Source organism: Poromitra crassiceps (assembly GCF_964638095.1).
Source record: "Poromitra crassiceps genome assembly, chromosome: 9".
NCBI lineage: Eukaryota > Metazoa > Chordata > Actinopteri > Beryciformes > Melamphaidae > Poromitra > Poromitra crassiceps.
In genome coordinates this window covers 53,693,991-53,721,501 of record NC_139630.1, presented here as the reverse complement: position 1 = coordinate 53,721,501, position 27,511 = coordinate 53,693,991, and the positions used below count along the sequence as shown (strand labels likewise).

Genomic DNA, 27,511 nt, shown 5'->3' with positions numbered 1-27,511 from the left:
CAGTGTTGCCCTTCATATCCGTTCATCACAGTCTATGGTCTATTTGGGTTTCTTCTCAGTCTGTGGTTTCCACAATGTTGCAAGTATAGTTAGGTGATAAATGACTGGTATTAAACTAAAATGTTGCATTTCATGAAGATGAAGTGCGCGACCTTGCTGAGGTTTAAAAGTCGAAGGGTTATTATTGCATGGTAGCCTCCTACAGACAGAGTTAATTTGTGGTGCAAGTTGCAACAGCTAACATTTCCGTCTGATTGGCAACTAAATTTCAGATCCAGGTGTGATAAGAGAATGAATTATAAATGAATAATAAAAAGACCATAATAAGATGCACTGGCCACTGGTTATTTTATGACACTGTATTTGGCAAAAAAAAAAAAAACAATCAGCCTTCATCAGTGGGATTGGCGTTTCTAGCATGATTCTCGTGACCATCCACGCCTGACGTTATGATTTTCATTGGCAAATAATTAGGCCCATATGGTGGATCTATTAAATTAACTTAGGCCCTACAGTGAAAACACCCGAGGTTGGCTTGTTATGGGCTTGACATGATATGGGCTTATTATGTGATCGGCTAATCAGTCTGGTGGTTATAAAATAAAAAAAGAGCTTCGCAGTGACATCTAGGCCTATATGTCAGAGAGAATTATTTTACATGTAGGCCTACTGTGGGGCAGATGTTACCTGTAGAACGTGAGTGCAAAGTAGCAAAACAGATATTTGTGGATAACGTCAAATTATCTAAGTCAGTCTCTAGGGATATGGAAATGGATTTTTTTATGTTAAATTGTATTGTTGCTAATTAATTATTATGCTAAATAAGTTTTCATGCGCCACTCTCGGATTTCTACCCGGAAACATGGTAGTGTAGGAATTTCCGGTGACGTCAGCGCGTCAGGACTCCATTAGGGCTGCAGCTGTTTTGAGAGAAACAACAACAAAAACGGGGCTGGTGACAGAGCGTCCACAGTGTCAGTTCGTTCTTAGCCCGACAACGAGGTCTCAATCCTGGGAGCCGAAACCTCCTTTCCCACCCGGAGCTCCGCCGGCTTCTAACCACGGCCGCTCTCGGTGAGGAAACTCTGGCCTCCGCTTCCTCCTCCTCCGACTCGGACACCGGCGGAGCGTCGCCGCCCCCGCGGAAGAAACACCGAGCCTCGGCGGCGGAGGGAGCAGGAGAGCCCGGGGCTTCAACAGTTGTAACGGGCCTCAGCGGAATTGTTCTCGGACTTGCTACTCCTTCTCCCTATTCTCAAGCCACATCTGCCATTCACTTTAGCCGAAGTCTTGTCAACAGTCTCAACAGCAACATGCAGGCAAACGGGGCAGGACAGGGACAGGAATCCTCGGAGCTTTCCTGCTTAAACAGCGCACAGAACGGGGAGTCGTCTTCGGCCGGCGGAGCCCACTCCAACGGGCTCCTGTCCAGCACCAACAACGGGAACAGTGTCGGTACCAGTAACGGGGCTTCAATCGGACCTGGTTCTGGGATTTCGGCCGTGTCCACAGCTTCGGGTTCTGAGGTTGGCTCGTTGAAAAAGAAGAAACGACTTTCGCAGGCGGAGGAAGATGTCATCCGATTAATAGGACAACATCTCCATGGACTCGGGCTAAAGTAAGTTTATTCGATGTGTCAGTCGAGGGAAAAGCTTCAAAAACATCTAAGCATGTGAAATCTAATCTGAAATATGGATGTTTTGTGTGCAACGGTGGAATTTCAGTTGATGAAAGCGCTATTACTGCGTTTGACAGACACAAACATGGGGGGATGGGGTGGTTAGCCTGTGAGCTCGGCAGTTGGAAGAAGAAGGGGTCCATCTTGCACAATAACACTGCTAGCTTGATGGCTAACACCACTAGCCTGCGCTGAAGTGTTTGTATTCTGACATTAAACCTCCACATAAAAACAAAGCACAGTCCACCATTTGAGTTCTTACATCGTGGCCTGAAACCAGTTTTATTTGCCAGCAGTGGGATAATGTGTCAATTATATATTTTTACACGGAATGAAGGCGCATTTCATCATCTAGTAACGTTAATCCAGAGAAAACAAGATTTGTAACGACTTTAATGGTTTTTCGAGCACATGAATCAGCCTGTCATGTGAACAGATGGATACCATTTAACTCGTTTATACAAGCGCACACGCTTGATTAGCAAGATTGTTGTACAATTTTTTTTACATTACAGATCCTATTGCGCAAAAAATGCGGAGGTAATAACAATAATGCGGGTTGACAGGGTCGATTTTGTCCTGATGGTGCTTTTCTACATTTTCCAGCTCGGGTGGCTCGGCTAAAATAACGTCGTTTGTGAGACAGTGTCGGGGGAGCATAAATAGCTCGGCCACATTTTAATAACGAGCATGGTTATGAAAACTGCCCTGGTTATTTTAGTATTCTGAGTGCACCCGTTGCACGTTTTAAGCTGACATTTCCAACCACTTTAACCATAATTTCAGCTCTGTCTCTGGGACGTGCTAACTTTGTTTTTCGACGTTTGTGTCTTTTTTCCCCTCTGTCACTATCAGTATATATATGTCAGAGTAATGTCAACACTGTCAGTCTCAAACAATGGCGTGCAAATTTAGGACATGTATTTATTGAGACATGTTAGTCGATATTGTGGGCGACAGTTGCTCCTGAATTGAGCAGAATGGGTTTCATGGCGGCTGAGGAATGCGCGTCCTACCAGCTGTTTTAGATGGAAACGTTGGGTTTGAATCTAATTATAGCATAACGGGTTCTGCATGAAATGTATTCCTAGCCCTCTACTTTAACAGTCACAGTTATAATGCACTGATCGACACGACAGCTAGACCTCCGCTGCTCTCTGCTACCCAGCTGAGGAAGTGTAGCTGCCATTACAGGCACTGTAAAAAGACAGCCTACATCGCTATGTTTACAAAGAAGGGGAGAATACATGGCATTGCCTGGTATCACACAGACGCCCCTATGTTTCAGCTATGGAAATGCAAGTGAAAACGTTGTAGCACCCAGCAGGGTGACGCTGAAAACAGAGCTGCTGCGCCACTCCATTGATACCTGAGGATGATGTCATTATGCTGGAGGTGTCAGCACCCCCCCCCCCCCCCCCCTTTCATTTCATTATCACAGTCAGACACCTCAGCAGAGCAGACCCTTTTTTTGTGGGGGTGGTTAAGGTTTATGGTTGACAGGTTGATGACAACTGCAGTGGAAGCTTAACCCATGTTAGACATCCCCCCCCCCCCGTTCAAGAAGAATGCACTGATGACACAACTGTTCTGGGCTGGCTTTCCCCAGACAATCTTGGCAAAAAAATGTCTTTGTTCCATTGTGAGCCAATGAGGCTAATATTATCCTCATGCTAAAATGCTTCTGTGATACTTCTGTTCTCCCATGCTCGTCTATTTGCTGTCCTTCTAAACATGGCATTGAAACGGACATGGTCAAGTGCCATAGACTGATCCAGAGATTGAGGAATCTGCCCAGATAATGCCACTTAATGTAATGGTGTGGTTCTTTATTTAGCAGTATGCTGATTGGGCTTTCATTTGCATGGTATTATTGATCTGGCTCTAATTGGTACTCTTTTTTTTATTGCTGTGATGTCATCATTGTACTTCATGCTTCTAAAGGTCATTGTTAAGCTTCATCTTTCAACACTTGAGTAATCTCTCTCGCTCTCTTTCTCTCTCTCTCTCTCTCTCTGCAGTCAGACAGTGGACCTGCTGATGCAGGAATCAGGCTGCAGACTGGAACACCCCTCAGCCACCAAGTTCCGCAACCACGTCATGGAGGGGGAGTGGGACAAGGTTAGTCTCAGGTTACCATGGTTACATGACAGTAAGCGTCTTGATAGATTATGGGATTGTATCCATTCCATGTTTCCTCCCATGTTCCCTAGTTCTTTGGCTGTAGTTGTTTGGTCAAGAAAGTAGCAGAAATAAACGGGGCTTCTGCTTAAACAACAGGTTGAAGGCAAGCTGCTACGTGGGAGCTAAAATTATACAGCTCATTATAATTGCATATTGTATAAAGCGGATGCACGTTCCTGCAACTGGTAGCTCTGTTTGACATTTTAAGTACTTTCTTGACCAACAGGTCTTCAGCGATATTTCATTTTGGTAGGACGTTGTGATACAGTGGCGCGGGGTGGGACGATGCATCGATCTGCATCAATGCATCGATTCAATGATCAATGATCCAATAGCATCATTGCACAGTGAAAACATTGATATAAATCGCCATGATGCCATAAGAAATCAACATTTCTATTATTTTATTTTTAAATTCCACGCCACGTCTGCGTCACCGTTTCCACCCAAGCGCACCTCTTTCTGCATACAAACAATGAGAGCACCATGGCAAGCACTCAAGAAAAGGAGGGAGAGGATATTTGCTGCCCTCTGATATAAATCAGTGCACATCGTCTAATATCGATCGGAGCCCCCTGAATCGAATCGTACCAAAATCATATCATGGCAGATTTTGTGATATAGGCAAATATCGCATCATTGCCAATGAATGATATAATATCGTATCATGACCAAACTTGTGATTTCCACCCCTACTAGCTCTAAGAATTTAGTATATAAATGGTCATCCACAAATTTGTCACTCAGTGACAGTCAGTGACAGTTGTCAGCACTGCTTAATAGCTTTCGGTTTGGGGCGTCCGGGTAGTGTAGCGGTAGATTCCCTCTCTACCACAACATGAGGGTCACACGTTCGCACCCCTGTGTTACCTCCGGCTTGGTCAGGCGTCCATACAGGCACGATTGGCTGTGTCTGCGGGTGGGAAGCCGGATTAAGGGTATGTGTCCTGGTCGCTGCACTAGCGCCTCCTCTGGTCGGTCGGGGCGTCTGTTCGGGGCGGAAGGGAACTTGTGGGAATAGCATGATCCTGCCGTGCTACGTCCTACCGGTGAAGCTCCCCGCTGTCAGGTGAGAAGAAGCGGCTGGCAACTGCGCATGTGTCGGAGGAAGCATGGTGCTAGTCGACCGTTAGTCTGGGTGGAAAAACCTTGTTCCGTGTCATCCGGCTATGGGCGGAACACGCCCACGACATCCGCCCGGAACCAAAGTGCAGCTGTGCTCCCGCTCAATCCTCACGTTCTGTTCAGAAAACATGGCCGACGCGAGTATCTAGCTACCCAAAAAGTAGAGATGGGCCGATACCGATACTGGTATCGGTACTCGGCGCCGATACCGTACTCAAGTACTCGTATCGGTATCGGGAGAACGTCCCGATACTCTGGCCCGAGTACTGTGTAATTTACAATTAATACAAAAACTCAGAGAGTTACAGAGAGAGTTACAGAGAGTGACTACTAAGCATTTATTTGACTCTTTACTATTATTTAACATACTGTTGTACTCAATTCTGTTTTGGGTTTTGGCTGTGCTGGTGTGTGCTGCTTAAAGAAGGTAAAGAAACTGTAAACAAATAAACAGTATCTTAAGAATCAGCAGTGTTATTATTTTCATTGTGGTAATTGAACATTACAGTATCATTAAAAGTACAAGGCATGACAATGAAACGAAATTGGGGGGAAAAGGGGGTAAAATAAGTGGTTACTCAACAAAAACAAAAAGTACTCGTATCGGTACTCGGTATCGGCGAGTACCCAAAATTAAGTACTCGTACTCGGTCTGAAAAAAATGGTATCGGCCCATCTCTACCAAAAAGCTCAAAAAACAATCGACTAAAACCAAATAATGCCATCGCCGCTTAACCCGGTAAAACCGGTAAAACCCGGGGAATGAAAACACTGTGGTAGACAAAAGCGGAAGGACCACTGGGACACCGGGCGGGTCTTCCTGCCTGTAGTACCAGGCTCTCTCTCCTTTGAGAGAGCCTGGTGACGTGAGGTTAGTCGACAGCTCTCCCCAGATCGGCAGAGGGTGGAGCAGCAACTGGGGAAGCAGGGGGAAATTGGCCAAGTACAATTGGGGGGCAAATCAGAAAAAAAAAATCTTTCGGTTTGAAGACTTGCCAACACATCTAGAAACAAAGGAAATCAGACATGTGTTTTTTCTTCTTCTTCTCTCCTCTCAGTGACCTCCTGACAAATCTATGGTTACTGTGTTGTGTCCGGCGTTCCCAGTGTTCATGGCAAAACCATTCCCGGAGAGCTTTCGGTTTGCGCAAATTACTATACTTCCCTAGTAACCAACTATCATAGCAACCCAATCATAGCCTCGGAACTGACTGCAGCGTTTGTGGAGGCCTCCGGAGTTTTAATTATTTTTTTTTGGACAGAAGCGCAGAGCTCGCTGCTGACCCTCCGCAGACCTCCTGCGGAGTGCCGCGCTCGCCTCGCGGCCCCCCCCCAACACCCGCTCAGACCGGACAGAGCGTGTGCTAAAAACAGAAATGGCTCCGTCAAAGTAAAACCTCACTTCAGAGGCAAGAATGAATCACATTATGATGAGGAATTAATGGGATCTGGGTTATGCCTACCAGGAAGTCTAGCAAATGATTTTCAGTCATGTTTGAAATGGAACTATGAGGCACGGCCACCAGCATTATGCCTATTATGATGTTTGCCTATGAAAGACGACCCAAAGCACAGTCAAGGGTTGTTACAAGAATGTCATTAGCCCAGTGCAATTTAATTTGAAAACATGAGGTTTATAGTAGCACATTGCTTGGGGTTGTTTGTGTAATTGGCTTATAAAACGGTCACTCCCGGCTCTACTACACTGTTCTAGCCGCAGGACAACTGTCACTTCAACATCCTGGAGCTGAGGCTCGTAAAAGTGCATATCATACTAAAAATCGCTTTGTAACTTTTCCGGAATCGTGAGCCCTCTTCAGAACCGCTTGGTGGGAAATTAGCACCAGCCATGAGCTAAGTGTGCTGGTAAATTCGGCATGTGACTTTGACTTCTCGACCAGCAGTTTCGGCAGGTTACCAGCCGTCATTTGGTGGTTTCTTCACAATTCAAAAGGAGAAACACCTCTACCCCATTAGATTTGTGCTGGTTTTCCTTCACGACGACGAGTATACAGATAATGAGACCTTTTACTCGGACGATGCTCGTGCTCGTTAAAAAGTGCATTATCTGTAACAGATACTCGTTTCAGCCAAGTATTCAGATCATCCCTAGTCAAAATATTGGTCTTTCATTCAACACTATGCTGGCTCTTTACAATTCCAAAATTCTAGTTCAGTGGTGAAAGTGGCCGGTAAATCTTTGGAGCTTACCAGCCACTGGGGCCTTTTAGACAGGAATCCTATTTTTCAGCCCAGCAGAACTATAACCGCAGCAGATCGACATCAGTCAGTTATTGTTATAGTCTCAACGGGCTCATCTTGAGTGAGAAAGTGACCTAAGATCTGTTATATTGCTGTGTTATGATGATTAGTCTCCCCCCCCCCCCCTGTGCATGTGTGGAAAGTGCTGAGCTAACCATTTGTCCCTCTGTCTCTCGCCCTCTCTTTGTTTTGGTCCAGGCTGAGAATGATCTCAACGAGCTGAGAGCACTGATGCATTCTCCCAATGCTATTGTGGTAAGCTCTCTCTCCGCCCAAACCTGAACTGAGCTGAATGACAGCCAAACAGTGAGGAGGCACACCAGGAGGTTCTAGAATGGTGCCGAAATGCAGGCTGTAGGTTCCTAGTTCTAGAACACGTCCCGTGCTTTACACCTGGGAATGGGTGTCTACGCTGAATGCTACTGCCGGAAACACGCTACGACGTCAGCCTCGACTTGGAGCCTTGCCGACTGCAGCTAGACCTATATACTCCCAACGTCAGCTTGATGGTTCGCAGGGGAGTCCCCAGCAAAATGAGTAAATTGTGTGATTTCACTAGGATTTCAATGACTAGAAGGAGAGAATGTATATTGCATATACTTGGTAATAGCTTTCACTCTGTCCTGTTATCTCCCCATCGACATTATATTATACTTGCGCTTAGTGTTGTCACGATACCAAGATTTGACCCTGCGATACTATACCAGCCAAAGTATCGCGATATCGCAGAGAAATATATATCTTTTTTGTTTTATGAATATGCAATGTATTTACGTCCACAAATTATAATGTATAATGCGGTGATAACGTTTCTCTGTTTGTGAAAAGCGTGTGTGTGTGTCTGACTCCTGTCAGCTGAACTACAAGTAGCGACCTGTATGCCAATGGCTAGCAGCTTCCGCTCCACATCTAACGTTATACCTTCCTCAGAGCTGCATAGAAGCAAACGCACGTGTTGTTGCTTCCAGAAGAGAGTGCGCGCTAACGACAATATAGGATTATGACTGCAGAAACCAATGAATTTGGGAGCGGAGGTAAAGCATTGTGCGGCTGCCCCCGTCATTCCACGGTACTATAGTGTCTCGCGGTAGTAGCGTCGTTTAAAGCAGCTGGTATAGTAGGCAACGTCACGTTTAGGCACCGCGGCAGACGGTAGGAACCGGTAAACCGTGCAACACTACTTGCGCTGTTCGCGTCAGCTGCATCGAGTCACATGTTCGGGGAGCTGCACGCCAGCTGCGCCGGCAGGCTCGCCACCCGCGGGCACAACCCTCGCCGTATACGGCGCGGGCTTTGACGCTGTAGCGTGTTTTCCGTTTTAAGTGTCCTGGGTTAGGCCTTGGAAAATTGTTTGGCCAGAATACTGGATACTGTTGGCTTTATGAGGGGATGCATGTACAGTTCAATGTTTTTAATCAAATGGCCAGCTGTATGATGATGCTTGCATCATTTTTTCGCACCGCCATACCTTTTAAGGCTTAGATGTTATTTTTGCTTATCCTTAGATTGATCACTTTAGAAACTGGAAGTAATACTAGGCTAAAAATAGGCCCATTGTTTTTGCTTTATCCTAATGTAGCATATAGAGCAAACGGCATCGTTTGTAAAGTAACTGTACAGTTACATAACGCTTTTAGAAAGCCCTGTCTAAAGTCAAGGACATATTTTCCATACAACTGTTCCTGTGAGATGATTGTCTGATAAGAGGGATATCCCTCCCGAAAGGAGCTGGCATCTAAAGAACACTCACTCCCTAGTACTGCATCGTGGCTAACCCATGCTAATTAGCCCCAGCTAGCTCGCTCATTAGCAGACAAGATGGGCTCCAAAAAATTGTCCCCTGTGTTTCAGTGAAGTGCCCGGCCTGCACCTAATATAGTCCATGGGCCAAGGCAAAAATCGGTACCACCTGAGGTGACCACACGATTTTGTTATTTTTGTCTTCCTACATGTCTCTACTTTATATTTTGGTATGATAACCCTGCCGATTTGGTAGCTTAAGGATAGTTATCACTCTGTAAACAAACCTACCCCCATATAAATGACAAAACCCTGATTTCTGTGTATTAGTCCAGATGATTTGTGAAAATGATGTTCCCTTTTTCGTAAAAGCATGAAACTTGGTACGCTTATAGTTTGGGGCCCTGTACAGTTTCAGAAATTGAGCCATCGCAAAAATTCCTTGTGGCAGCCATTTTAATTCTGCCATAAACAAATTATGTAGTTTGCATCATATCTCCTGAACCACACATGCTAACACTGAAAAGGAGATGTCTATCCCAAAGTTTTCATGGTCAAGGATTACAATGATACCATATAGAACATCATAAACTGTTAAAGTGACTAATCAATGGTGAATTTGATGACGTTGTGAGAAGGAAATGACAGTATCTGATAACCGATGCTATAACTTCAAAGCCATGACCATTCTCTGGCTAAGATGTTTTGATGAGTGATTTGACTTATATAGACCTTTTGTTAAAATGGCGCCCAGGTCCCTCCTAAAGATCCTGGGATTTTCCTTGCCAGATGGCCAAATCCAAGATGGCCACTGGCGCCATGTTAAAAAATTGACTTTTGACCCAGAGCACATAGAATAATGTATGAAGACACTTTTCGGTGCAAGTCAACCACGAGGAATCCGATTCTGACATCAGTTTGACATTATGGCATAGTTTTGACCCAGAATTCCAAGATGGCTGCCATCCAGTATTGTGGAAATGTAACTTTTGAATGGGAAGGTATACTGTGCGTTTGGGGTTTACCACAAGGAAGGAGATTAACAATGGTGGATGTTTTGGGAGTCATTTCAGAATTATGTTCACTGAAAAGATGTTAATGTCAACACCCATTTTACCTTGGTACTGCTGTACCAACTACCCACAGGATTTCTTGCATTAAAATATTTAATGAATGTATGACAAGATAACTAAAATAAGCTCTTTTTATTAGCTGTAGCTATAGATTCTGAATCATCAGATTCCGCTCATTATCTTTAGCCAAGTATGCTGTGTCATACCGGTCGATCACACAGATGATATGTCAACATCACCATGGCGGGCAAGGATGATGGATGACACCTTGTGGACATAGTCCGACCACTTGTATGGGGTGCCATCTTGTGTCTGCCGATCCAATTGCTGATGGAGTTGCCATCCTCTAGATCATGCCCATGTCAACGAGAGTGATGTAGGGTTCTTGCAGCCCTACAGATTGGAGATAGAGCTTCTAGATGCGCTTGCTCTTCTGCATCTTCCTGTATGTGCTGTAGGAGTTGAATAAGGCCACATATTCATCAAAAACACAATGTTCTAGCAACTCGTGGAGGTTTACAAGTTGACCACAACCAGGTCAATCACTGCCTTGGAGCGCTCCACTCCATCTCAGCAGCTCCTACCTTGAGTTCCTCCCCGGGTAGTCTCACTTGCCAGACTCCCTCCCTACAATGGCAGAGTCTGGCTGCTAATACCTCCACCCTGGTATAGGGGAAAAAGGCTCCGTTCACCTTTACAACTATCCACCAAAACTATCAAGCAGGCCTGCTTTATTGCACAATCCAGATCCAACCGTTTTCAGCATGTAGCAATGAGCTAGCATTGTTGATGTTGTTGTTTCACAGTGGCACAGGCATTTGAGATAGACAGATTCGACACGGAGGGAGTGGAAACGAAATCCATAAATGGTCGCCACCAGTCAGTCAGAGTGGGTTGGAGCATGCATGCAGGGAGGAGGGTGGAAGATGATTGTGATGCTGCAGACGCAAAGTGCCGCTGTGTGTAAATTCAGCTGGAGCAGGACCCTGGCCATTCACACCAGACGCACTGCTTTGCTCGGCGCCGGTGACAACTTGTACTGACTTCCTATCTGGCTTCACACAATCACTCGCGGGTCTCACACAAAAATAGATCAGACGCCGAAACAATCTCTGCATGGGGCGAGCCGGCCACATCACGGCTGGTCTGACTGAACGGTCTAATGTGCTAACAAGTGCGCCAAAATGAAACTGGCTGCGCTTCCAGATGCTTCGTCACTTCAGCGTCTGGTGTGTTTGCACCTTTTCGCATCCATTTTGAGCCATGCCTGCATGCATGAGTTCAACTCCTTGCCGTTTGACCTGGCCTCCCCAACCCTCCGCACCCTACAGTCTGCCTGCCTCTGATGAACTCATTGCAGACTTAAAATCCATGCTGCAGGAGAGGAGAAGTTGACCAGATTCTTGCAAGTCCCTGGGGCCCTATCTCCGCAAAGGCGGTACGCCGCGCGAAATGCAAATTGGGTGCGTGCACAAGCGCATGCCTGTTATAATTTTACTGGACATAGGCATGCCACAATCAGTCGTTTCTGCGCAGAATACGGGGCAGCACCTCTTACGCGCTAACAAAAAGCACCTCTTACGCGATAAATACTCTGCTGCGCTTGAGCGCACCATAATCTCTATGCTGTGCAGCGCAGCGCAGAGTAAAATTCCTTTTGGATATGTCATTACACACGGACGTGCCACACCAGGACATCAAATGCTGCTGCTAAAATTGGTTATTAGCAGATAATTCAGTGAGGCAATCAACTATAACTCATTGAGAAACTTTTATCACATCGCAAAGAGGGAAATTAATTGAGAAAACTTGTTGGACAATGGACATAGGCTATTCACCTTCACCTATCCCATAGTCTCGCTGGCCAGCCTCGCCTCCCACGCAGGTCTGCATAGTGGGATTGCGATAGGCGGCGCTTAGCGGCAGTACCCTTGGAAAATAGTTTTCAACAATCCAAATTGCCCTTTTCAGCGTGTAGCAACAAGCGAGCGTGTAGGTTTCTGCCTTTAGCTTGCTAGCTAGTTAGCGTTGTTGTTTTCACTGAGGCGGCAGGGCACTATTTACAGCGACACACAGAGAGGAGGGAGCGGAAGCTGCTCTGATTGACATGGTCGGAGCCAATGACAGAGTTTGTAATAAGCCGGGAGCAGACATCCGGCAGCCACTGAAACAGTCGCTCCAATGGGGAGCAGCTGTAGAGCAGGGGAGGGCTTATCCCAGTTGCCTGTTTCCGTGGCGCCAGACTCCTCTCCCGGTAGGGAGGGGAGGCTGGCCAGCGAGACTAACATAATTATGAAATTACCCTCAAAACACAATAATTGTCATTACTAAACCATGTTTGGTAGGCATGGATTTGCAATTAAAATAGCTATAATTCACCATTGTTAATCTCCGTCCTTACTCTAAAAATGGTAAACCCCAAACACCACATACGTATATGTTGCCATTCAAAAGTTAAGTTTTCACGCTACTGGATGGGAGCCATCTTGGAATTCTGGGTCAAAATTATGTCAGAATGTTAAACTGATGTCAGAATCAGATTCTTTGTGGTTGACTTACACCGAAAAGTGTCTTCATACATTATCCTAGGTGCTCTGGTTCAAAAGTAAATTTTTCAAGATTGTACCAGTGGCCATCTTGGATTTGGCCGTCTGGCAGAAAGTCGCAGGATGTTTGGGAGGGGCCTGGGGGCTATTTTAACAAAAGGCCCATAGAAGTCAAATTACTCAAATCAATCAAAAAATGTTAGCCAGAGAGTGGTCATGGAATTGAGGTAATAGCATCAGTTATCAGAAACTGTGATTTCCTTCTCAGGTCATTAAATTCACCATTGATTAGTTACTTTAACAGTTTATGATGTTCTATATGGTATCATTGTAATCCTTGACCATGAAAACATAGGGATAGACATCACCTTTTCTGTGTTATCATGTGTGGTTCAGGAGATATGATGCAAACTACATAATTCACTTATGGCTGAATTAAAATGGCCACCACGAGGCATTTTTGTGATGGCTTAATTTCTGAAGATTTACGGGGCCCCAAACTATATGCGTACCAAGCTTCATGCTTTTATGAAAAAGTGAACATGATTTTCACATATCATCTGGACTAATACACAGAAATCAGGGTTTAGTCATTTATATGGGAGAAGGTTTTTTACAGAGTGATAACTATCAATAAGCTACCAGATTGGCAGGGTTATCATACCAAAATATAAACTAGAGACATGTAGGAAGACAAAAATACAAAAATTGTGCGGGCCCCTTAGGTAGTACCGATTTCACCATTGGCCCATGGACTAATTGCATTGTATCCTTCTCAAAACACCACTGAATTCACCAAAACACCACTGAATTCACCATTAACTATTCATGTGAACAGTTTATGATGTTGTATAGGGTGTCATTGTAATCCCTGACCATGAAAACATAGGGGTAGACATCACATTTTCTGCGTTATCATGTGTGGTTCAGGAGATATGATGAAATCAGGGTTTTGTCATTTTTTGGGGGTAGGTTTGTTTACAGAGTGATAACTATCCTTAAGCTACCAAATCGGAAGGGTTATCATACCAAAATATAAACTAGAGACATGTAGGAAGACAAAAATAACAAAATCGTGCGGTCACCTCAGGTGGTACCGATATGTCAAAATTTCAGCCTTGGCCCATGGACTAATAGGGTGTTGCTAACTGACTAGCTGTGAATAGCGCTTTGGTTATTGAGACAGGTTGTGGCTGTTGGTTTTCTTGGAGCTCTGAAAACTTGGGAGCCATTTTGGCTCTTTGAGTGGTTGCAGGTTAGTGTTGTCATTGTCAACACCATTTTCTCTGCCCTTGTAGTAGGCAGTGACTGACCCTACAGTCCTAGTTATTAGGAGATAATGTAGTAGGTAGGGCTGGGTATTGGCAAGGACCTCACGAAACGATACGTATCACGATACATGGGTCACGATACGATTGTATCACGATACATTGCGATACAATACATATTGCGATGTATTGCAATACTCTACATAATTCACTGAAAATGTTAAAATAGAGCTAAAATACAACATGCTGTGTACCACGCAGGTAGTGTAATAATATGTGCATCACTTTATATTGATAACTGAGTGGACAAATTGAGTCAAAACTACTGAGTGTTGAGTGTCTTACTGAACGCACTGAAATAAAAAGTATTCTTATTGTGTCATAAATCGATGTGGCGATATATCACGATATTTTTCTGAGATATCGATACAGTATTGCAGAAAAAAGTATTGCGATATATTGCCGTATCGATTTTATTGCACAGCCCTAGTAGTAGGCAGTGACTGACCCTACAGTCCTAGTTATTAGGAGATAATGTAATGTAGTAGGCTGTGACTGATGATAATTGACGTGTGTGATGGTGAGTTTTTGTGCTCTGTGTACTTGTATGATTTTTGTCGGCGGGCGTTTTTTTTCTTGCATCTGTGTGTGTATAGACGGTACACATGCTCAGGGCTGTGGCTCGTACTGCATACTAGAGATAAGACAGTCACTTATAATATCACAGATGTCAGCACTTAGCAGCAGCAGTGACTGGTCAATAATACTCTTCTCATTGGTCTTCAATATGATGAAGGAAGTGGCCTCTTAGTGTTGACACACTACCATACCTGTTGGCTCCATCTAATTATAAATGTGTTCTGATAATGAGAACGGGGTGTACATGTGGCCTTGAACATTGTCACATTTTTGTCTACTTACTTACTACGGATACAGTACCGCCAACTGGATTTTTAATATGGGGAACTGCTAGAAATGTACTGCACATATGCTATCTACATCTGTGAAATGAATATATTTGATAAGGTGAATAATTTGAATTTGCACCTTACACATTTTCTGTAAATATTTATGGCCTTCTGGAGTCTATTTCAGACTGGTTTAGTTTGAGTGGTGTGCTTCTGCGGTCTTACTTTTTTTTTCTTACGTGTTCATTTTCTTTCATCCTCTCCTTATTTCCACACCCTGACTTCATCCTAACTATTCCCTCGGTTTCTCCCATTTCTTCCCTTCTCCTGTCATGCATTTTCTCATTTTTCCTTTAATATTATTTTTTCTCTCTCTCTCTGCTTCCCCCCCCCCCCTCCTGTCATCCATAGCGTATGAAGTTCCTGCTGCTGCAGCAGAAGTACCTCGAATATCTGGAGGATGGCAAAGTCCTGGAGGCGCTGCAGGTGCTCCGGGGAGAGCTGACGCCGCTCAAGTACAACACAGACCGTATCCACGTACTCAGCGGGTACTGTCACATGACTAATATTTCATTTGTCAATCATCTGTATCTAGATAAAAGTACATATCAAAACAGCCAACATCTCACCGCCGTCTCATCTAGCTTACAGATATCTGTCTCATTATATCACTCAGTAAAAATATTTTTTTCAATGCATACTGGTATCAGTTCATCAGTTTAATTATCATATATCAACTGATGGTATTATTGTAGACAGCTTGCATGTTGGAGTTTACACTCAGAAAATATTCACAGCACCATCACCATTTGTGATGCACAAGATGGCATCTGAGAGGTGGCAAGAGCGGATTTGAGAAGTTGTAATCATGGAGTGCTTATACTCGGGGGGCCATATGACATATGACAAATGTCATATTACAAGTTTGCAGCTTTGTAGATAATTTCTGTGAATAAAATGTAGAACACAGGTGTCTGTATTTTCTGTGAGGGTAAATTCCAACATTAAAGTTCTGTTTTTGAAACAATAATACCCTAATAATCATCTCCTTAATGACACTCACTCTGGGGTCAGCCTGCATTTGTCAGGCATTGACCTGTTGATACCACCAAAGCAAGTGTCATCGGTGTTATTGGTCAGTTGGTCACTTAAGTCACTAGTCTAAGTGACCAACTGATCATTGGTGACCAACCAATTAATGGTGGCACACCCCTGATCTAAGTTAGATCAGGGATAGGCCACCATTACTTGGTAGATCAACCTAAGCAAGCTGATTCAGGGAAAGCCTAAGGACTATTCATAATCAAAATTATACTGAGTATTTATTAATTCACTCACCTCATATTTTTAAATGTGCTATAGAGAGCCCCAGGGATGACGTATTTTTGTAGGCTGAATGCGGAAGTCCCGAACTTCCTGGTTCTTCACTGTTTCTGTCTATGGGATTTTTGAATGGGTTTTTGGCGCGATGCTTCAAATAATGTCTGTGGGCAACACAAGTTGAATCAAACGCGAACCAAGGTTCAGCGGGATAATCTTCACACATGAGGACCACTTTCATGAGTTTTGTAGCGTAAATGCGAGCCCTAGAAGTAAAAAGCTCGAGCTAAGCTAATCCAGAACTACACACTGTCGCATAGGCTTCCACGTCACGTCAGCACTCAACCTGGACTGTTGTTGATGTGTGTGCTGCTGTGCACTGATTACCCCAGGCTGAACGGGGCTGAACCAGGTGAGGGAAAGAGAATTTCCGTGTTCGTCCTTTGAGTGGTGACGTTATGACGTATATATCCCCGTCGACTCAACAGTGTAGTCTCATTTAGCCGTTTGCTAGCTAGCCACCCTTTTAACGGCACATAAAAGCTTCAAAACTCATAAAAGTGGTCCTCGTGTGTGAAGATGATGTTACTAAACACTGGTTCGCGTTTGATTAAGCCAGTGTTGCCCAGAGAGATTATTAGAAGCATCGCGCCAAAAACTCATTCAAAACTCCCATAGGCGAAAACTGTGAAGAACCAGGGCTGTTAGCATCGATGATTTCCGGACTCGTTCCTGGGGCTCTCTATGGATAACATTCTAGATGTCACACTACCCCTCCCCCCTTCCATTGCATTCACATCACAGCATGGCTGTTGCTGGGAAACAGACCCTAGTCTTGTTGAGGCCTATGGCCTGTAGATTCAAGAATTTACATAAAAATCATCCATAGGACCTTTAAAGACTATTTTTACAACTTGAACAGCATGTTACATTAATATGATTCATACGTCATTCAAATAGCTAGTGACATCTGCTGAGTTTATCAATATGGTTGATTGTTTTCACAACATCCTAAAAATCAAATGATCGCTTGGACCAGTAGACTTGAGTTTGCTGATCTGTAGCCTGTTATTAATTAGGCCCTCCTCTGTAGTGCATTCTTTTTTCAATTTGTTCTGCTGATATAGGCTACAGCAGTAGTTCTCAACCTGTGGTACCACTTTCATATGGTGGTGGTCATTTCTGAGGTGGTGCTTGGTGTAAAAAGGTTGAGAACCACTGGGCTACTGTATGTGTCTTTCACTAGCTATGGGGCCATCCAACCAATGATCTAATCAATGCACACTCCCTGTGCTCTCGGCAAATAAGACAACATGTTACTCAAATCTATGATCTTATCAATTACCGTAGTGGGAAGTGATAAGCAAACACACAGTACCACTACCCGCCAGTCTATAATCTGTCTTATCAGGCTGTCACTGCACTGACAGATTTGTCTATTGATCTGTTGTCTGTCATTACTTTAGTCAATCAAAAATATCTATCCAAATGTGTCCTTGACTCTTGTACTGTCAACAAGCCCATTACTGTACTCAAACAGCAGAGACCTGTATTTCAGTTGATCATTCTATCACTAACTTCTAGAGTAGTGTTTTTAATTTGACTTAAACACTGCATGTTTCTAGCTTTGGTAGACATTGAGCCCTCCATGCAAATCTAGACTAAGCTAAGCAGCATCACAGGAAAAGCATGTGATGTTTGTTTTACGTGGATTCTTCACCATCATATCGGCATTACTGTTATTAATTCTCTCCACAAGAATGACCGCAATCCAAATTGTGTGAGGTAGAGACTTGCATTTTCCTGCTCCTGCTTACCTCTTGCTGGGGACCTGTTTATATCAACGTGTATAACTGTATTTTCTTATTGTGATCACCTTACTGTGTATATGCTGTTATGGCTTTCTCAAATGTATCTTAGTGCAATGATATGTCCCATTTTAAATCGACGAGAAAAATGATATTGTACTCTTGGCATTATTTTAGATACCCCAGCCCAGTGTAGCGGTAGATTCCCTGCCTACCAACACGAGGGTCGTAGGTTCGCGCCCCCGTGTTACCCCCGACTTGGTCGGGTGTCCATACAGGCACGATTGGCTGTGTCTGCGGGTGTGAAGCCGGATTGAGGGTATGTGTCCTGGTCACTGCACTAGCGCCTGCTTTGGTCGGTCGGGGCGGATGGGAACTGGTGGGAATAGCATGATCGTCCCACGTGCTACGTCCTGCCGGCGAAGCTCCCCACTGTCAGGTGAAAAGAAGCGGCTGGCAACCGCGCATGTGTCAGAGGAAGCATGGTGCTAGTCTACGCCTCTCCCCAGATCGGCAGAGGGTGGAGCAGAACCGGGGCAGCAGGGCGGGAAATTGGCCAAGTACAATTGGGGAGAAAACTAGGGGGGAAATCAGAGAGGAGGGCGGAGATACCCCAGCCCAGATCCCCTCAGAGTTTCCGTTTTGCCTGAGCTGTGTGGTTGTGTCTTCTTCCTGCAGGTACCTGATGTGTAGCCATGCTGAGGATCTGAGAGCCAAGGCGGAGTGGGAGGGCAAGGGCACAGCCTCCCGCTGCCGACTGCTGGACAAACTACAGAGTGAGCAGACACACGAGCACACCGGCTCATTAGAGCACATGTTGCCTGACTTCAGCTAATTAATGTGAAATACTTGGTGCACCGTGTATAAGGTCAATCTCATCTGTTTCTCCTCTGCCCACACAGCGTACCTGCCTCCTTCTGTGATGCTGCCCCCGCGGCGGCTGCAGACCCTGCTGCGGCAAGCAGTGGAGCTGCAGAGGGACCGCTGCCTCTACCATAACACCAAGCTGGACAGTAGCCTGGACTCTGTCTCCCTGCTCCTGGATCATGTCTGCAGCAGGTCAGTAGCACACAGCTAGCATGCTAGATTAGCATACCCTGCTCCTGGATCATGTCTGCAGCGCGTGATTTCTAACCCCACATAGGATAAGCAATAACCACGCCCTGTGGTGCCGGGATTGGCCAGGAGCAACACTGGAGGGCACGCAGCCCAGCGATTTCATGAACCAACTGAATAGCTCTTGAGAACGGAGAGCGATTTCGAGAGCGGACATTGAAATGAATTATGGTCACCTACCTTCCTTAGCATAGTAATAATAATAATAAGCATAATAATTGTAATCTACACAATGTACACAATCTACAAAAACCTGCAATAATATAAACGGTGTTGTGTTCACGTTCATAGCTCATATAATATAATGTATCATATCGTTAATTTCAAGCTCAATTCTTACCCAGAGAAAAGGTACAGCACTGAAAATGTAACAAGCAATAGTTTTTTAAACATCTTTATTTTAAAAGATGAAAAACCCCAGGTGCTTTAGTCCCAAACTTCAATGCTCCTGGCCAATCCCGGCGCCACAGGGCGTGGTTATTGCTTATCCTATGTGGGGTTAGAAATCACGGGTCTGCAGCAGGTCAGTAGCACACAGCTAGCGTGCTAGATTAGCATACCGCCACAATGGATATGGATGTGATCAGTTGGCCTCCTGTCGTAAACACTATAACGCTGAGGCGCATGCACTGAAAGCGGTTCAGTAGGTCAGTGTTTTCTAATCCCGTCCTCAAGCGCTCCCTGTCCTATAGGTCTTTGTTCCAGCTCTACTCCTGCACACTTGATCCAATTAAGAGCTACACACTTTCATGCTAGCCCTGCGCAGTTAGATCTGTTTCTGCTGCTCAACCAATCCCTGTGCAGTTAGATCTGTTTCTGCTGCTCAACCAATCCCTGTGCAGTTAGATCTGTTTCTGCTGCTCAACCAATCCACATTAAGCCCTGTGCAGTTAGATCTGTTTCTGCTGCTCAACCAATCCACATTAAGCCCTGTGCAGTTAGATCTGTTTCTGCTGCTCAACCAATCCACAGTAAGCCCTTGATTGGATCATGTGTGCAAGAGTAAAGATGGAACAAAAACCTACAGGACAGGAGCACTTGAGAACTCAGTTGGGAAACACTGACTTCGATCGTAAATGCCAAATGTTGTCTGTTACAAATTTTCTCTATGCTTCCCATCTTTTGAGTCTCTCTCCCCCCCCCCCATATCATTTCCTGGAAATGTCTTCTTTTTTTTTTTCTTCTTTTTCCAAAATGTTTTTATTTACAATTTGTTATCTTTACAATACATAGACAAAACAACAACAACAACAAAACAACAACACCAACAACCACACCTCTGCTCCTCGAATTTGTACATAGGTAATCTTAAACCATATAATAATTTTTTTTTTTTACAGGTAAAGAAAAGGAAATGTCTTTTTTAATTTATTTGGATTCCGGCAATTTAAAGAGACACAGACAATAATAACAAGATGCACAGTACCACCGCTGACTTGCACAATAAAAAAAGTAACCTTTGACCTTTCCCCCTACCGCAGGAAACAGTTTCCCTGTTACACCCAGCAGATATTGACAGAACACTGTAACGAGGTGTGGTTCTGCAAATTCTCCAACGATGGCACCAAACTGGCCACGGGCTCCAAAGACACAACTGTCATAATTTGGCAAGTGGACCCGGTGAGTGTGAGAGATGCATGCACAAACCAGCTCTCCACCTCTTGTTTATCATTCTTTCCAAATCAACTTCTTTGCAGGCATGTTCTGGTGGATGCCTGTGAAGCGTCCTACACGTACCTCGGGGGATAGATCTATATTTGCATTTTTCATATTTATCTTTCACTCCTATGCTTTCTTTGAACATGTGCATGCAAGCATATGCATGGGATTGCCCTTATGTGCATATTATGTGCTTATGCATAAGTGTGTGTGTGTGTGTGTGTGTGTGTGTGTGTGTGTGTGTGTGTGTGTGTGTGTGTGTGTGTGTGTGTGTGTAGGAAAGCCACCAGCTGAAGCTGCTGCGGACCCTGGAGGGTCATGCCTATGGAGTCTCCTACTTAGCCTGGAGCCCCGATGACACCTACCTGATCGCCTGCGGACCTGATGACTGCTCCGAGCTCTGGCTTTGGAATGTCCAGGTAACACACACACACACACACAGAGGTTATCTATTTTCAGAGTCCCCTGTATGCTAGTTTTATGTAATCTTACAAACAGTGTTTGTACAGTATATGCCAGCCCCTGTTTCCCCCGTGTATCATTCTCTACATGGTAGTGTGCACTGGCCAGAATAGAGAACCATAGGATGTGGCCAACAACGTGATCCATTCAATTCAAAGCCAGTAAACAAATGGCTGCTTGAAAGAAAAACAAGCGAGAATTTGCATGCTCTGAGCCTCCCATAGATTTTCTGTAGGCTGTGTACTCAATGACCTCTCCTGCTGTCTCACCCCTCCCCCTCTTCCCTGATGGCCCACCCACCCCTTTCCCCTCCCCTTCTCTGTCATTAACCCCTCCCCCTCTTTTACCTCATTTTTCTTCTCGCTCGTTTCCTCTTCCCCCATCTCTCCCTCTCTCTCCTCTTCTTCTTCCCCCCCCCCCCCCCCCCCCACTGTGTCTCTGCCTATCCCCTGGCCGACCAGACGGGGGAGCTGCGGACTAAAATGTCCCAGTCCCACGAGGACAGTCTGACCAGCGTGGCCTGGAACCCCGATGGCAAGCGCTTCGTGACTGGGGGACAGAGGGGACAGTTCTACCAGTGTGTAAGTGGATGTACCGTATTGTTTCTATGCGATGCGTTGCCCACCAGTTAAGTGCCCCTAATATGTCTTTGTCCCTTTTGTGCGTCTCTCTGTCAGTATTATGTGCCACTTCTTTGTTCAATCAGTGCTGAAGAGTGAGTGTGTGTGTGTAAGGCGGAGGAGGGCAAGGAGGTGGGTGGGGGTGGTTTTGTGGATAGGAAAGGTGGAGATGATGTATGAGTCATGGTAGGCGTATATGTAGAAGAGCTGTTAAAGCACCAGTGATGATGTTGTGTCTTATAGGCAAGATAAGTGGATCCTCCCATGTATTGATTTACCAGCCATGAACCTGCTGAACCCATAAGGATGTGTTGTGACCTTGTTTACCATACCTCACTGTCAGGGTGGTGTGTGCTGTGCATGCACAATATGTCTCTGTGTCCTTGACTGGGACAGACCGTCTATATTTATATGCAAAAAAGCGTGCTGCTCGGAATGGACATTTTGACTTCATGGATATTTAAACTAGGGCTGCAACTAAAGATAATTTTCATAATCGATTAGTGTGTCGATTATTTTATCGATTAATCGATTAGTTGTTTGGTCTAGAAAATGGTAGCAAATGACGATCAGTGTTTCCCAAAGCCCAAGATTACGCCCTCAAGTGTCTTGTTTTGTAAACAACTCCAAGATAATATCAGTTTACTGTCATAGAGGAGGAGTAAAGAAACCAGAAAATATTCACATTTAAGAAGCTGGAATGAGAGAATTTTGAGAATGAGAGAGAACCTTTTCTCTTAAAATTGTACTCAAAACGATTAATCGATTATCAAAATAGTTGTCGATTAAAGGAACACTCCGCCCATTTTCAACCAGCTTTGTATCATTAGAACATCAGTAGTATATCATAAAACTGTAAACGGTTTTGAAGTCTGTCATTTAATTTGACAGTTATTGAGTGTTAAAGTGTGGACCAGTGACATCACTGGTCCACACTAACTCAAATTAATAACTCATTAACTCAAATCAACTCTCAATAACTGTCAAACTATTCATCATTCATCTAGTTTGACAGTTATTGAGAGTTGATTTGAGTTAATGAGTTATTAATTTGAGTTAGTGTGGACCAGTGATGTCACTGGTCCACACTTTAACACTCAATAACTGTCAAATTAAATGACAGACTTCAAAACAGTTTACAGTTTTCTGATATACTACTGATGTTCTAATGATACAAAGCTGGTTGAAAATGGGCAGAGTGTTCCTTTAATTTCCCGTCCATCGACTAATCGATTAATCGTTGCAGCTCTAATTTAAATGATGGCTATGAAACAATTGAAGCGGCTTGCATGAAAGTAGAGATGCCGAAACATACATCTGTCTCTGAGGTGTTGTTACAACTCTCATGTGATCTCATCATGCATCATCGTGCTTTTCCATCGTGTCTGAATTAATGAATGTTATCCTTTTTTGTTTGTTAGATTTTGTCCTTAAAATATTGCCGTCACTTTTTGCAACAGCTGGAATAATTGATGATTCTGCTGCTATGCCTTCTGATGATATTTTGCCTTAGCCTTGTATCAGATCAGAGATAGGTGAATGAGGTAAGATTATGCAGAATAGCTGAAAACTAGGGGTGTTGATAGGTAAATTGATTAATTATTTGGACTTCTGTCTTCTCGCCTTCTGTTCTATTTGTTTACATGTCTGATCGCTCCAATGTGTTTGTTTCTGAGCAGAGAAAGGGAGATGCTATGCTATTTGAGCTTGAGAGACATTGCTGTATCGTGCTCTGTAGGCTTGCCACGGTAATCGATGTTGCCGGTGTTAGACGGTGGTGGGGCATACCATTACATAACATGCCCACTGGTAAGACCGTTCATTTTTAAAGTAAAAAAAAAAAAATGTAAATTACAAGCGCTCCCTCTGGGCTGCAGTGTGGCTGCCGCTGCACTGTTCATCTCTGGTTAGACCAGCAAGTAACGTTAGTTATACATGTTATGAGCACAAATTATGCCCCCCTCATACACATGTAGGTAAGACCCCTTAGCTAAGCCTGCATGTGTATTCTGTTGTCACTGCGGGGGGACATCTCTGCAAACGTGCTTTTTCTTTTTACCACAGCTAAACATGCTAACTTAGCATCAATGCTAGCATGACTTAACCAGGTATGAACATATTTTAAGCTAAAAAGGCACTATTTTACGGCACTTTTAGCCGACTAGCAAAGGACCCCAAAGGACCAATGCAGTTGTAAACATTAGACATGCGGTCACCGTCGATGGGATGCCTCGCATTCTTCCATATAAGGTCCATATAAGGTGAAAGATGTTACCAGAACGCCAAACAGGTGCTGGACATGTAATCCAACTCCAACAGCATGCAAGTTTACCTGGACTACGACGATCGCACGGACGGCAGCAGAAAACCGTAAGATCGTCTCCCCAATGCGAGACTCGCTGCTTGATTTAAAATGACGGGTGCACGGCGGGCGCGGACCTATAAATAGTACAAAATAATTTGGCGGGCGGATGTTTTATCCATACACCCCGATTAGGATGGCACATAAGCTCATCTGCGCATCTCTATTCTACGGTGTCACCAGTAAAACCGGTGTAGTCAGTCACGTGCCTATTACCCGATGGGAAAATGTCAACACCGTGGCAACCCTAGTGCTCTGTACATGTTGTCACTCACCTCACCTGTGAAGAACGAGAGATCAGAGATCTCTAGTAAGCCCAGGACCTCATCCTCTGTCTGTGTTGCCAGGACCTGGACGGTAACTTGTTGGACTCCTGGGAGGGCGTGAGAGTGCAGTGCCTGTGGTGCCTGAGCGACGGCAGGACAGTTCTGGCCTCGGACACCCACCAACGCATCCGGGGTTACAACTTCGAGGACCTTACGGACAGAAACATGTGCGTGTGTCAGCCCTCTCACCACCTGCACTATGTCTTTTATCATGTAGTGCACTCTTAGTGTTTTTTATCAAATATGCTTATAAATAAAGGTTAATGATTGATTCCAGCATTTTGCGTTTTAACGAGCCATAAGAGCGCGCTGTAGCTTTATGACTGCTAGCTATCATCTTGCTGAGGCATACGTGCCACGTCCTCAAGATACCCTTTTCCATACTAGAAGGGCATTCAGAGAGCGCAGACCTCCAACAAAGCCAAGCTTGTTTGTGAGGTTTGTTCAGTCGTGAGTCGGATCTGGATCCACTCCAGAATGTAATGGGTTCTTCCTTGGCCCGTGCTACACCCTTCCACCAAGGTTCATGAAAATCGGACGAGTGGTTTTTCTGTAATCACAAACGGACAAACGGCACTGAAACAATGACCTCCTCTGTGGGAGGTAATACAATGTCTTTGTGAGTTTGCATTATCATCTGGTTCATGAATACCTGCATGCCTGACTGACTGCTGGTGTTTTTGTTGTTGTCTTTGACAGAGTTCAGGAGGACCACCCTATCATGTCTTTCACTGTTTCAAAGAACGGAAGATTAGCTTTGTTAAATGTAGCAACTCAGGTGAGCCTTTTGACCGTTCCAGCTTTAACCTCAGTGTTTGTGAGCCGTGCATTAGTGTATTTGCCACGTTGAAAAGTACCATAGAGTGTATTCAAAAGATTCCCTTCACCCCCCCCCCCCCCCCCCCCCCCCCCCTCCCTGTAGGGAGTGCACCTGTGGGACCTGCAGGACCGGGTGCTGGTGAGGAAGTACCAAGGAGTGACCCAGGGCTTCTACACCATCCACTCCTGCTTTGGAGGACACAATGAAGACTTCATCGCCAGCGGCAGCGAAGGTACAGACAGAGAGCCTGCCTTAGAGACACGGTTTATGACCTTTTATAAAGAGGGTGGGTACAGGGCACATTATTAAAAATAATGATACCCTCCACGAGCCAGTAGTTCGTTTTAGTACATCCTTGGTAACCAGACTGCCTGTCCTCATTTATGCTCACGGTAGTCTCATCTCATTCCCGGAACATTCTGGGAGTTAGAGCCAACAGAAGGTCAGCCCTCCATTTTAGATCTTTTCTCAGTGTGGTGTCGTATCCTGTGGTTTCATAGTGAGACATTGATCATCTGCTTCTGACTGCATACTGCACAGGATCTGGGCAAACTGAGATTGACTCCAGTGTATGGGTTTAAAGGGAAGATCGACTCTGCCGCAGAATAACTCCATAATGTTTGAATGAAACAGGATTAAAAAAAATTGATAATGGGTTAGCTTTGAGCACCAGGCACAGGCTGGTCATAAATCCTGTGTTGGGCGCAATTGTTTATTTTGTGACTCACTTGTTAAAAATTCTTTCCCCTCCACATTCCCGCTGTAATCCCTAACACCCACCCATCCGCTCTCAACCGTCTCTGCTCCCATCTTTCATCCCCTCCCATCTCTTGTTTACCTCTTCCCGTTCTGTTGCCCTGCTCCTCCCTCCGCAGACCACAAGGTGTACATCTGGCACCGGCGCAGTGAGCTGCCCATCGCTGAGCTAACGGGCCACACGCGCACCGTCAACTGTGTGAGCTGGAACCCGGCCATCCCAGGACTCATGGCTTCCGCCTCAGACGACGGTACAGTGCGTGTCTGGGGGCCCGCGCCCTTCCTCGACTCGCAAGAGGCGGACGTACTCAACGGTAACTATCCTATTAGTCGCGCTAGCAGTTGGGAGATTGGTGTGCTATTGTGACATTTATGTTAGCGTCTTTTCACGAGGAGCACCAGCCAGCATGGTTAGCTAGGCAGTTTCAGCTACGGTATTTGCAATACTTTACAAACCGCGGGAACATAAGACGTTTTGCAACCTGTTGATCTGTGTCTCAGTGAGTGGACCCTTGTGCATTTGACCACATCTTTAGTTTATTTGTGGTGTAAAATCTTTCTCTTGCTCGTTGAGACCTTTCTGGTTTCCGGTTTCCTTTTTTTTTTTATATATATACACAAACACTATTGATACAGCTTTGTTTTAGCCATTTAACATGTTTAGTTTAGTGACGTAGCACACAGCTGCTTGGTAAAAATGTACTGCTGTATTATACCTGCAATTACAAGCGGTTACAGGAAGTTTATCTCCATATTTACATCATCCCGTTTTCCTCCTCAGAGAACTGCAGTAATATGGACAGTTGATGGTGACTGATGGAGCAGAAGGCACCTTCTCTCTTAAACAACAAATCCAACAAACCCACCATGAAAACAAAATCCAAACGGGCGACCGAAACCGAAACCTAACACCAACCCGAAGAAAAAACGACAATAACAAATAAACGAAAGCCACCAAGACAAAACGGAAACACAAAAGTGAGAAAAAATGGTCTCCTGACTGACCTAGACAAAACTGTGGAGGTGACGATGGACACTTTGAAAATTCAGGTCCTCGTCCAAACCTGATCTTGACCCAGAGACCTGGAAAACCAGTCACCCCCCCGCCCCGGCGGGATATGACCCCTATCCACCGGTGAGCTGTGACGGCTGTTCTCCTCCTCCGACCGGCCCTTCTTCCCCTCCATCTCGCTGCATGGCCACAGCCGTGCCAGGGCCTCCCAAAGTTTCCCGGGAAACGCACCTCCACCGTGGGCTTGGAGCCCCACGTTAAAGCCCCCCCTCCCCCCCCTTCCCCGCGATCCCTGCCAGACAGACACTGCAGACCAGCCGTCTACTCGTTGGATTTGTCTGTCTGTCTGTTGGTCCATCACGTACCTGTATATGTGTCCCTGGAGACGGGCGGGGTGTTGTTGGGGGAGAATGGTGCATAGGGGGATATAGCAACTCTTCTGTATGTATGTTTTTTCTTCTTCCTC

At 45.0% G+C, this 27,511-nt stretch overlaps 1 protein-coding gene across 2 annotated transcripts; it reads left to right on the top strand.

Moving 5' to 3' along the window:
- Positions 1–975: 975 nt before the first annotated feature.
- On the top strand, positions 976–27,505 carry LOC310782770 (WD repeat-containing protein 26). 2 transcript variants are annotated; one of them, XM_083643515.1, is made up of 15 exons: positions 976–1,618; positions 3,700–3,799; positions 7,448–7,504; positions 15,196–15,332; positions 18,591–18,688; positions 18,815–18,971; positions 20,262–20,330; positions 20,510–20,648; positions 20,966–21,106; positions 21,611–21,730; positions 24,479–24,624; positions 25,157–25,235; positions 25,380–25,509; positions 26,153–26,347; positions 26,815–27,505. In XM_083643515.1, the coding sequence occupies exons 1-15, from the start codon at positions 1,314–1,316 to the stop codon at positions 26,838–26,840; spliced, it is 1,899 nt and encodes a 632-aa protein (XP_083499641.1). In that variant the 5' UTR covers positions 976–1,313; the 3' UTR covers positions 26,841–27,505. The 2 variants fall into 2 exon arrangements, with proteins under 2 accessions (XP_083499641.1, XP_083499642.1); XM_083643516.1 differs by lacking the exon at positions 20,262–20,330.
- The last annotated feature ends 6 nt before the right edge of the window (positions 27,506–27,511 follow it).